Source organism: Bombus flavifrons, chromosome 10 (genome assembly GCF_040668555.2).
Source record: "Bombus flavifrons isolate JBK064 chromosome 10, iyBomFlav1_principal, whole genome shotgun sequence".
NCBI lineage: Eukaryota > Metazoa > Arthropoda > Insecta > Hymenoptera > Apidae > Bombus > Bombus flavifrons.
In genome coordinates, this window is record NC_138451.1 from 2,878,632 (window position 1) to 2,892,073 (window position 13,442).

General features: G+C 40.0%; 1 protein-coding gene across 1 annotated transcript in view; it reads right to left on the reverse strand.

Moving 5' to 3' along the window:
* SIFR (SIFamide receptor) overlaps window positions 1-12,929 on the reverse strand; it is a 57,777-nt gene extending 44,848 nt beyond the window's left edge. Inside the window, exon 1 of the mRNA XM_069121579.1 lies at window positions 11,592-12,929. Coding sequence (XP_068977680.1) covers window positions 11,592-12,159 — 568 coding nt within the window. The 5' untranslated portion in view covers window positions 12,160-12,929. The remainder of the gene's footprint in view (window positions 1-11,591) is intronic.
* Between the last annotated feature and the right edge of the window lie 513 nt (window positions 12,930-13,442).

A 13,442-nucleotide genomic window follows, 5' to 3' on the forward strand; every position in this document is an offset into this window, starting at 1 on the left:
CACACAGAACGCTCGTTCGAACGGTGATATAGCTCTCTGCTGGATCCAGCCAAGGGAAAACTGAACGATACGTTCCGTGAAGCGTAATAACGTGTAATTAAGCGTACACGGAGCATGTGACGGTTAGCAACGCCATGACAAAGGCAGACTGAATAGACACGTTCGAACGGCACACGCGTGCTCTCGGCTTGTTCGTATTTCATGCGTACGTTTATACATGCATACATAGGTACGTACGTACGTGTGATAGATGTGTACACGGAGCATGTGCGTCGCCAACCTGTTCCAATGCACCCATGACCGTGTCCGTTCGTGTGAGCTGCCACGTATTCCCCTGCGCGGACCGCGATAATATGTGTCAGGGTCGATGATTTATCACAGAATTTTGACTGGGCGGACTATGGTCCGGTGGAAAGCCTTTCTTTTCAATTTGCGAATACTCACGAGCGTGGATGTACTTGATAATTACTCGAAATACTTTTTCTTCGAACGATGCATCAGGCTCGATATTGCGCTATTTAACGTCGAAACAAAACCAATTAATTACTCGAGTAAGAAAAAGGGTGAAAATAAGAAGCTTGGGAACACAAAAACCGTACGAAACCTTCCTCTGTCTTTATTTTCGTGGAATCAGCGACTTCCAATAAACACAGAAACTTTTGTGTAAGATCGCGATGTCCAGCGAACGGTGATTAAAGTCACCGAAATGAAATTGGTTAATCTTTTTCCCCTTTTATTCTTGTTCGTCGTTGGGATACAGGCGATGCACCGGAATTATCAGCTTTCAATCAGTTTTTTAAGGGTTATCGATACGAACGATGTTCATCAGAGCCGAAAGGAGCAAAGTACGGATCGAGTTAATTGGAAATTGCTCGGTTCGTTTGCGAACAACGCGAATGATGCGAACAATGGCCTGGTAATTCGTGTGACGACTCTTTAAGGCAGCTTTTGTTAAAGAAACGCTGTCACGGACAACGGAGGCCACCCTTTCTAACGAGTCTCTCTGTTCGTTTCGAATATCACGTGAGAAATGCGAAATCAACGAGCGTTTGTTTCGATTTATTTCCATAGAAGCTTTTGACATAAAGACCCAGATATCCTTCGCGTCACAAGTCTCTACTACACTTCCGGTTTAACAGCCCAACTTTTAAAAACGTACAACGAATTTGGCAAAGATTCGTATAAACTTCGTGTCGTCGATCTTTGTATATTTTACCGTAGATCGGATTATGGAGGTTTAAAGAGTTCTTACAAAAAAGTTTTGAAGTGAAGTGAGAATTGCGATATACAGAAAATAAATGAGAGAAATGCGTAATAAATACAGCTAAAAGAAATACAGCTAGCCCAGAAAAGATACTAATACTATTTGTTCAGACTGATCGATTCTTTCAATTCCTTCTGTTCTTAAAAATGGTGTCTTGCTAAAGAAATGCCTAAGAGGGTGCTATTATCATAAATCTTTTCACAAAAGAATCAATTACACGAATAGAGAGATTTGTTCGTTAATTCAAGGCGAACTCCTTGAATTTTCATGAAAGCGTGATAAGATCGTAACACGAGTACTTGACATTCAGATGGTATTTAGTTGTTCCATGAGCGATATTTTAATATATCGCCCTATTTCTGCAAATTTTGCGAAACGACGCTACGTAGATAAGTTGTACCTTTTAGATAACTTATGATATTACTTTTCGAAATATCTGTATTCAATTAACCTTTGCTTCGTTGTAGTAATGAGAGCAGTTACAACTTTGAACGAAGTTTCGCCAAATATCGCATCGTAAAATGTCAAAAGATTGCTAAAATCAATTGCCCTCTGCGATCTCGTGTTTGAATAAAAAATTACGCAGACGCGTCAACTATTAAAAATCTTAAATATCAACTTCAGCTCCTTGGAAGCAATACAAGTAAGTGCAATTAAATGTACGATACAGCGCCGATGATAAACCGTGAATAAGTCAGTTATCCATCGTTCGGAAAAACAAGAAACGATGTAAATTAAGTAATAGAGAAATATAAGTAGTTATCGATAACAATTTCCTGTGCCATCGGATAATTCCAAACAAATTCCGAATGATGTAAAGTGCAGTAAAATTGTGACAATCGACGTTCTATCATATTGTAAGTAACTGGTGAGTAACTAGTGCGAGGGAAGCACGGGAGAGTGGCATAGTGGAACCGAGCCCCAATTTCCGAAGGAGACTCTGAGAAGTAGCGCAGGTTGGCGGGTGCAGGGACGCGGTCACCTCGGGACGTTCACCCCGTGCAGCCAGCGCACTCGATACACCTACCCCTGTCTGCGTGTGCGGGGGCGTATGTATACATGTTGAACTCGGGTGGCGTCCCGCTATCTACGACCCACGGCTTGCAGTCTGCCGTGCACAACCGCGGCTGTACGAGCTCTTTACCCCACGCTCTGTTCTTTCCACCCTTCCTCTTTTAGTTATTTTACGCGTCGTGTAATATTAAGATTTACATGTGTATGCATATACAGGCTCGTTTTTGAAATATCGTCTTTTTCAAATAAAACATTCATCGTATTTAGTACGTGTCACTAGTTGTAGTTGGAAATAAATAAGAGGCGCGATATATTATTTGTTGAAGTTATACACCCGTGTAATAAATCACTCTGAACTATTATCTCGGATGGCACGCACGAAAATTTCACATGCATCTTACAAATGGTTCCACGAGCCATAAATTCATAAAGCACTTTCGTAGAACGTGCAAAGTAGAGTTAGAAAGTCGCAGTCTAACAAACTGGTTCCGTGGCACGGAACCATCAGTGAAAATTCTAATTTCTTAAATATAAACAGCTAAATACATGCCTTTGTTTCTTACGACGCACCAAGAGAGTAGAAATATTATTTCTTTAATTATTTTCACAATAACTAGATAAATTTATTTCCTTTACGGTCGATGCATTTTACTGTTAATCTCAATCTACGTGATTAAAATTTATTCGTATCGCTCGTGCTTGCCCTCTTCCATGTTGCGATTATATATTTTCAAAATTAAAATATCGTGATTTTATACATCTATCGCTCGAGAAACGATCAAAGGCATGTCAATTAATTTTAATTAATCGGTTAAAACTTGAACACCTTATACATATATCCCTATGCAATCCTGTTGCCAGAACACCCATCGCATAATCATTCGCAGCTCCATTTCTCTCGGCTTGTCCGCGTTTAGCCAAATGCACGACCTAATTATCGGTGCATCGATCGTAACGATTAATCTGACTCGTTCTTTTGCTTCTTTTCCTTTCCCTCTTCTCTCCTTCTCGTCGTTTTTGTTCCCCTTTAGCCCCGGAAACGAGCGGAGTTGGGCTCGAAAGAATATTTCTCGAAATGGGAAACATCGTTTGACAGACGAAACAAGGAAGTTCCTCTACTTGTAACAGTTGCTCGAAACAGCCGGTGAATCTTCTATAGTCGAGCAAGATTAATGAAAAATCACAGACAGAAGAAAGACGGGATGATCAAAGACCAAAACCTTTTTTTCTTTCTAATCGTAAATAATCGGAGACTGGATTATCGCGGAATATCTTTATATGCTTTGCTTGAAAAATTATAGTAGCGGCGTGTAGATTCGAAAACTATGAAAAAATAATAGCCAACCAAAATGTATCTAAATACGAATAGGCAAGATGCCTATGCGTTCGGGCGTTCGTGACAGAATTTTACACCGGGAAAATTATACCGAACGAATTTCCGATTTTTGTGATTTACACGGTGGTCAGTTAAGGCAAAGTTTAAGAATACCCACAGAAGCACGCGTGATTACCCAAAGAAAGACCGTCCTTCTCTATAGAACTATAAAAACGGCCTTGATTATCGATCAAATCGATTTCCGGGGAAATTTTATCCACTGCATTTTATCAAAACAATTTGTAACTCCGAAAGAGTCGTTACGATGGAGGAACGTTTTTGCAGCTAGCCCTAATGCTTCGATTTCGGCGGATTTTTATTAAAACACTACTCATTTTTGGAATTTCGTTACTCGTTATTGTTAAATCAACAAGTTACGGAGAGAAAAATTTATTACCTTCTTTTATCTTCTTTTTTTCCTTCGTAGGGTGGAAGGTATTATAACGCGTTAGAAGAACGTCCTACTGCGATCGTTTACTATGAACGTTCTAATTTTTTACCTCCTACTACAGCTCCTTTTTTCCGCCTAAATCGGAAAAGTCCATCGTTATCCATTATCAGCGCCGCTAGATCAATTATAGATAGAAATCTCACAGTGGAATGTTTAGATTCTCGATTAGGAAGACGATATTTAAATACAATCCAGGGTTTACGGATAATCTCGTAGATATCCGACATTTCTATTTGAACTTCCTACCAGTAAGACCGGAAGATAAGCGATAATGGTCCATAAAAGTGACTTTAATTAATAAACAACAGTTTTGCTTTCAATTAGTTTTGCAGTTTCTCGCAAATTCCTTTTCGACCAAACTAAATCAAGATTTAGTTTACAAATACGCTTCAGTGAATGAAAATATCTGTAAAATTTTGTTTACGCGAATTTGATAAATATAAATAAAACATCTTTTGATAGAAAATAATGCAAGTTAATAGGAAAATTAAAATATCTATAAATAAATAGTAGTATTTGCAATGGTGTGTAAATGAAACGTAGATCGTAAGATATACATAACAAAATATAATTATAAATAAACTACGAATAAAAACTAAAACTAGGAAAAATTGATCAAATATACCTAACCTAATTCGTCTTTCTTGAATTCTTCACTTCCTTGGCAGTTGACACGAATCTTACATCGTACGACGTGGTTCAATCGATTATAATTGATTTTAACGAAGATAAATCGTACGTAGGTGATCGCGATAGTCTCACGTTCGTGCAGCTACTTAATTGGGTTGACTCTTTGTTTGATTTTTTGAGGCGTGGACGATTAAGCTATCGAAATAGGATAATATTTATACTCGAGCATTGCCCTGAATCGAACAAAAGAGAAGGTCATGATCTGGACAAGTGCTACTTCGATAAAACTGGGCTTGAAGCACCAGGTATCGATAAGTATACACAAATTTGAAGAGATTCGACGCTCTTCAATATTTATCTATCTATCGATCAATTTTTAACACGAGCGAATCCAATTTTCATTATCTACGATACTATATGTTAATAAATAATTTTCATACAGTATCTGTCTCCACAGAAATATGTATCGTACAAATCTACATATTTTTTGTGGAATTGCGTGTTAAATCACGTAACATTCGGCGAAAGGAAGTCGTTGAAATTCCCGATAAAAATTCCCGTCTATTAAAATATTATATACCTAGTTGTTTAAATCGAATATTACTAAAAAATCCAAAGACAAATACCATGTAGCGAGTTTAAAATAAAGATATAAAATTGATATGACTAAAACAACAGAATTACCGATTATTTTATCATTTGTAGAGGCAGAACGTGCGAAGACCAAAGAAAAGGATAGCGTGAGAAGCGATTTTACGAGTTATCCGTCTCGATGGACGGCGTGATCGTTCAGCCTCGAAAACGGCGCGTCCGCATTTTCCACGGCTCCGGCTGAATATACGTATGTAGGTATGCAGGTACACGGCACACTAGCGTTCGCTTTGAAATGGAAATTGGCAGCGGTCTCGGGATTCTAGACTAACGACACGGCAAATCGAATTACCTGCGCACAGAATCGATCATCGGAACACGGCGCGGCTGATTTCGCCGTTCGGGACCGCTTAGCCGTGCATTGGCATTCCTGATGCGTCAATGTATGTGTGTTCAGAGTTCAGAGGGTATTTTGAAGCGAACAGCCACATTAATCGAACCGCTGGTCATAAATTAACGAAAACGTTGCAAAGTTCTTTTTTCCAAAAATGTTCCAATATGTTGCTTTAATTTGCTATTTCCGAGTTGATCGAAAACACATCTTAAATTTCATGTAAATCCGAAAGAATCTTCGTGTCTGTTCTATTTATTGTTCGGCTCTATCGATTCGTGTTTACAGATTTCTCGAAATATCGTTCGAACATCCTCAATATTTCAATTTCTTGCCTCCATCGGCATTTTGGTTCTATGAAACGAAATTTCTGGGCCACAATGAGTGTCCTTGGATTGGGATCTTTAGAGATATCCGCGATGAGAGTTCGTCTTCGGTTATGTGTTTGGCAAATACTGTAATGTTGAAGGACGAGAGATATTGAAATACTTTTGAGCCGCATACTCCGAGCAAGATAGCTTCGCAGTATTTTAATAAAACGATGCATGTGAATGATGTTAATCTGTTATAGCATATCGATTTTATTAGGCAGATGCTAAAGTTATGGGCGTTTCTGCGTAGAAAATCTTTATCGATATTTAGGAATTGACATAATATTGGCGAATCAATCTTTTTAATATTAAACAGCAAGATACACGTATCATCTGCGTGTTCAATGATTTTTTACTTAAAGTAACCATAAATACTTGACAACTGTATCTTATTTTCCGTACCTTACAGTATTTTCCTTGCCAATAACCATTTCGACCAACCGCAGAAATTCGTTACTCAACGAGAACTTGCCCGTTTCACAGACGAGATCCATCGCGTTATTATGCACCGATTACCAGTCAAAGGCAACGGTTGACCGATATCGCTATTAACGTAATCGTACGCGATTACATCCACCTGTCTCGTTTCCCATTTAACCTCTAATGTTAAGAGCCGCTTTCGAATCACGGTTACAACGTAATTATAACGAGCTTCCGCGGATTTGCATAGTTTTCTAAACCGCCAACCACGAGCTCGACCTTTGAAATTGCGTTTCGCGCACCCTTTCGGCAATGCGAGCTTTCGAGACCAGTTACTAGAAGTTCTAGCTACCTTCTTTCGGGTGTTTGAAGAACGTTTCGAAAAACGACTGTTTGCCGACGATCGTGCTGAATTAAACGAGCTCACTTTTATTGCCACTCTTGACTTGAATGATGAAAACTTTGTACGTCTGTTTTTTTATGGGTAGACTGCGGATTTTTATGCAGCTAAAACTCGTAAAAATATTCAAATATTCAAGTACACAGGAAATATGTCATATCGTGTAAGATATATGGCAAATTACGTAAAATACATACACACGATACGTACATATAAATTACGGAATATAAATCATATTATTATCTACATTTAATTATTATAATCTGCGTTACAGTAAGTAACAGTAGTTTGTTCAAGATTAGTAAATCGATATCGTTTGTCTAATTTAGAAACAGAAATAGATTGTTCACGTCGCAAGATGTAATTGGGGTTTCTTCTAGTCCTCGTATGGTTCTACCATACGGAATTTCTGAAATTTTCGATATCATATTGCAATCGAGAGCTTTCTTTAGAATACGATTAAATTTCTCTCTTATCGATTTGCTAAAAGAATCGAATATGTGCTTCATGGTTTCGGCGAATTCAATTTCTTACAGCAATCATCTTCGACATTTAGCAGTGATATTCGAACAGCTGAATCGACGTCGTTTATGTAAGATATGGAAAACATATGTAATGTGAAAAATATGTATTTGCATAAAAATCCGCAAATTTATAGGATGTTTACGAAACCTACTTGACTAGTCTAGTTGAGTGGCTCGGAAGAATTATCAGTAATACATATTTGTTTTCGTAAGTCGAACTTACTAACTCTTACCCTAATCTCTTATGTCACGCACACTGAAATCGACAAACATTTTTACTAAATAAACACCATCCGGACCACAGTCCCCGACAATAAATTACAGAGCAAAGATGCAGGAGAAACAGTGCGGACAATTTCCAGCACGAAAATCATCCCGCGGGGACGAAACTTCTTCCTGCCATGGAGCAATCATTTCACAAGGGAGAAAGAGAAAGCTCTTTACCACCACCCACGGCAGAAGCACCACCTCGAACACGAGTTCAATTTCGTTATAGTCTCTAAGTTTCTTTTAGGAGAGTAAACAAAGGGATCTAGAAGAATTCACTCATTTCGTGTAAACGATATTCTCGGAAGGAAATGGTACCCTCTGATCAAACGGCTTCCTCTTCCGGTACTTAATCGATACTTGCCGATCTCGCAATGTCATACAAGTTTTGAAACAATTACTTAACGATTAACTGCTCTGTTTTACTTTTTAATCGAACATTAAATTCCTATGTAAAATGAGAAGAATTCTACATGAACAAGACTGGCAACAACGATGTTCTACTTTAGATCGTATAAATAAAATCGAGCAAACGGTGTATAAAACGATCGATGGCTAACCAAGTTTGCGTCTACGATATACTTTCTCGAACGTTTTATCGAATTTAAACAAAATATTTGTATAGTCATTTACACTTGTAATTCTTGACATTGGTATCCTAATATCCACATCGTAGATCAGTTTTCACTGGATTTTCAAAATTTAACGTTGCAAATGTCGCGTTCGATCCAAGAAGGGGATAAGGGAAAAAATTGAATAAAGTTTAAAAGTACTTTCGTCTGATAAAAGCTGGAATGAAAATTCTTGGATTAAATCTATGTTCGAGAAGTTAGAAGCGACGTATCGCCTTGAACTCGAACGTCAAGTAAAATCGATGACTGAACTCATTTTGCATTTTACAGCAGGAGGAAAGAACCATATTATTCTATATTGCGCAAGTAAATAACTATGTTTAAAGTTGCATGTTAAATATTGCACCGAAGCTGTTGGTGTGTACTTGTATAATGGATAAGGAAATCTGTCATACATTTGTCCGACTAAACGTTTAAATTATTAAATAAGCGCTTAGAAGGATGGTTATCTAGAAAATTGGGTTCAATAAATTCAATCGATAGTATATATCTCAATGGATTTCCATTTTTGAATCTTATTTAGTGGATGGTGAATTTATAATTAGATTACGATTATTTGTAGAGTAAAGAATGATCGAAAATTGTGAATAATTTCGACATCACAAAACGACGACAAAAGATGAGTTTACTAGATAAAATCCAGGAATTGTAGTGCAAATAGTTTACACGGTGAACAAGTCGGGTACTCGGTAGGAAACACTTGAATTCCTCGGAGAAAACAAACTGGCGAGGCATGTTGGCCGCGCGAGTGCGTGCTAATGACGTCGTTAGTCGTGCGACAATGCGACACGCTGACAATTGGCTGCTCTGGAGGCTCACGGCCGAATACCGTCTCTATCGCAATTATCGCGACCTTTGCGATTCGAGACCAGATGAACCGATCGTTGTCCCTCGAACGGAACTCTTTTCTGCCAATTTACTCGCTGAAAAGCTACTGAACGAAAAACGAATTATTTGATTCGGAAGGAACTAGAATCGCTAAGGAATATAGAAATTTCTTGCTCATGCGGAAGTAAAAAAACTATTAATTCCACCTGACGATGGAAAAACACGATAGATCGAACGATGCAAAAGCACGACCGATCCTCTGCCACGTTTTAATCGTTACGATCGAAAAAGCATGGATATCTCCTGCATAATATTTGTTGCAGGATATTTTCTATTGATAAAAGGTATAATACTCAAACACGAGAAAGCGGAGGTAAAGATGACGATAAAACAAACATCTGATGAGGAAGGAATTATCGGTAGCAAATACTTCGATTCGGAATAAGATATAGTCCGCTAAAACGGGAAACGACGATGGTCTTATTAGGTTTCAATAACCTTTAACGCCGCTAGCGACAGCATTACGGCCCTAACGTGGATAATAAAGTGGACACAAGGCAGTAACGGCCCCCGCTGAGTGAAAACAAACGATCGATGCGCAGGATCCCTCGGTGGATCTTGGTAAATCTCGCTGGAACATTTTATCCGCGCGCGTTCCTGCTTCGCATTTGCGACACATACCTTCGAAGACGCGCAGAATCGTAGAGACGACCCCTTTACATCTATGCTCGCCCTTCGATCCGGTTTAAACAACCGTAATTAGATGGACGTTACATAGGATACACGCACGTAACAATCTCTAATTAATCGGACGATCTACTGTCGACGAAATTATATTTACTGCTCGTTATCCCTTCCTTCGAATCGGCATTAACTGACCCGTTTAATTAATCGTCGTTAAATCGATGGAGCACAAGTCTACAGAGAAATTAAGCCTTCCTTGGACATAAATTTGGCAATGATCGTGATCCAGCGAGCAAGAAATCGAAAAGATTTGGCTTTCTGCCGCGTTCATACACAAACAGCTCGACAGAGTCCCTATGTTATATTTCCACTACAACGATTTGAATGCAAAATGGTTGAAACGTTTTGAATGCAAATCGAACAAAACGTTGCATTAAATTATTGAATCGTTAAAAGTATATTTCACGCAAAAGTGCGATAAATAGATCGCTGAATCCATCGTCTCCGCGAGCGCAAGCCTGCGAGAGATTAAACTTTCTTTCGAAAATAAACCCGGTGCGGATCAGGATGAAGCGCACGGGAAATTGAAAAGAATTCACGAGCTTTTCTTCGAGCTATGGAAGGGGTAAGTTTCGCCCGATTCCATTATAGAATAATTTATTCGCAGTTACTCGAGATGAAGCTGTCGGCCCTTGTGTGAAATCAGAATCGCGATACGCTCGGTACATCGAGCGTGAACATGGCCCGCTCGAGAGGATCACGGAGGGATCGATTCCGTACTGGCAAGGGAACCCCGCCGGGCACGCTTCCACCCCCGTGACCCCCCCGAGCTCGATCCAGAGAGTGGAGACCCCTGCAACGACAAATCGACGCCGAACGAATCGCACCTTGCCTCCCCTTTAATCGCCTTCGATCCAATTTTTACGTTTTCTCTCCCACCGCTTCGCTCGATCACGCATGATCAATACTCGAGATCGGTAGCAGAGTTTCTCGTTGACCGTATTAGATTCGTGTGTACGCAATCGTACAAAGAATCGTAAATGCCGTTGATGGTGATTTGTAAGTATCGAATAATGTTTATGGAGACAATTTTGTGCTATAATACATAAGAAGTTGCGATTGGTCGATTTTTCGAAATTCGAGTGGTGGCGTCAAGCGGATTAGGAAGAATATTGCTATAGAATATTTTGCTATCGGAGATCCTAATGGATTAGACGAATAATTTCGAGCTTTTATATTAACGTGGAACCTTAATTATTCGAACCAATCGTGATATACGCTATTCGGATAATCGAATGAATTTACATGTTTTATGAATATTAACAGATTTCGGGTAGGTATGTAAGAACTTTTCTCAGTTTCTATTCTTCTGTTTTTATGTTTCGTGCGTGACCATCGAATTCTCTATTAATCGATGTTTCGACAATCGATCGCTTCCTTAATCGGTGTTCTAATAACTGAGATTCTTCTGTATATTTCAGATTTCTCAATATTAATAATCCTATGTATAGAATAGATTTTAAACGCCCTTGGAAAGCCAGCGATTTCATTAGTCCAATATAATTAAGCTCTCACAACTCAAGATCTATACCAAGCAGCCCTTCCCCATAAAATATTTCTTCGCATTCGCGAATCATACTACGTAAACTTTAAATTCTCGATCTAATAATTTTAAAATCTTCTCCTTAAATATAAAGCAACAGAACGACATTGCAATGTAAATGAATACTGTAACATTCTGGTACTCACGGACAAAGATGTTGCTCATCAGAGTAGCAGGCAGGCAGAAGACTATGACGAGGACATCAGCGACCGCGAGATTGACGATGAAGAAATTCGTTACAGTCCGCATCCGCGGTGACCGATACACTACGGCTATGACGAAACTGTTCCCGATCAGACCGACGACAAAGACCAGAACGTAAGCGACACAGTAAACCGCCGACATGGCCATGCTGTGCCTGTACAGCCGATCGGGAATTTGTTCAGCGGTCGAGAGGTTCGCCGTCTTACTGGCGTTCAAAAGTCCACCCTGCTCCTCCATCGATGTCCTCGGATTGGTCGTGATAGCCTCCGCGATCAAGTTATTGAGATAATCGCCAAGATCGTTCCTCATCTGCAAAAGGGTACCCGTGGTCTGTGGAATGGCCGAAACGGTGGTAGGCGGCACGTTTCCATTATTACTTCTACGACGCGTATCAACGTCAAACTCCTCGGAGTCCGGCAGACGTAGCGATGCCATCTCCAAGAGAGGAGACGGTGGTTGCAGCATGGGTAACTTGATCGTGAACCGTTGAGTCGACGTTGTTTCGACCATCGGCCGAGTTGCGTTCTCTCGATACCGTGCTCGTTATATTTCCCTTGATATTCTGCACCGTCGACGTCGCGTCGCGGTGTCGACGACCTCGGCTCGCCCGAGTTCCGCCTTCACCCTCGATTACGTACACTCCGTTCACCTGATCGATCCGTGTATCTGGATCTGCGCTTCCCTTTCCCCTGTATCGTCCTCTTTCAATCGATTTTCACGATACCGTGGTTGGTATTTCCTTACGTTTGACTTATCCGTTCGAAGAATATCGATGCTATGCGATACTCGATCATCGAGACGTCGTTGGATAGGAGACTCGCAGACTGTTCCAAGAGATTCACTGAAACCGGACGGATGTCATAACCGAAGAAAACGCGCAGGGACGATGAATCGCGAGTATTTAAAAATATTTTGGTGGAAAAAGTAAGAGACGGTTAACTAGCACGTGTACGAGAGCCTATCGAGCTTCGTTGCATCCCCTCGCGGAAAGACTGTGCGATATCGAGCGCGGCGGGAGATGTTTGTTTCTTAACTTGTTCAATGAAAACTTTGTTCTGGTAGTTGATCGATAGCCTCTGATTAGGAACAGAAGGTGAGATAAGAGAAAGATGGATGGAGGGAGAAGTTTTTACGGAGGAGGTAAAGGTGGAATATCAAATGGAACGGGACACGAGATGTTCGAACGTGTGTAACGTGATCCACGGAAAGGTGTCCCGGCCGAATGCTGAGCGACTAATGAGCTTGCTTTAGAAGACGACTGTGAACTGCCGCGAGATGCACCCGTAGCGGCGAGCTGTCTAGCGACGCGCCGTCACTGCGCAAGCGTTACCATCCACCGGCACATGCACCCGCATGCGAGCTACGCCACGATCATCGTAGTGGCGTACAGCTCGAGACCGGAAAGTAGCAAGATTCGAAGGCAATTCTACGCAAAGAGCAAAGATAAGAAACAGAATTAAAGGATCTGATCTATGAATGGATCTATCGTGATCAGAAATGGACAAGTTCTATAGGCTCGATAGTATGACGATTTAAAAATGATAATTAAAAAAGATGTACGGACGTAAGAAGTAAATATAAAAATCAAAGAGACAGCCAAAACGATCCTCTAATTGCTTCGAGCAATTTATAATTTTATAGAACTATGAAATACAAAGGATTTTTTGGTTCAGTTACAACGATAATAGGATTACTGGTAAATAAAATATTTGAAAATCTGTTTTAGAATACGATGTGGCATGCTCTAATACAACATGTTTTATTTCACACGCGCTTTCATATATTCTACCCCT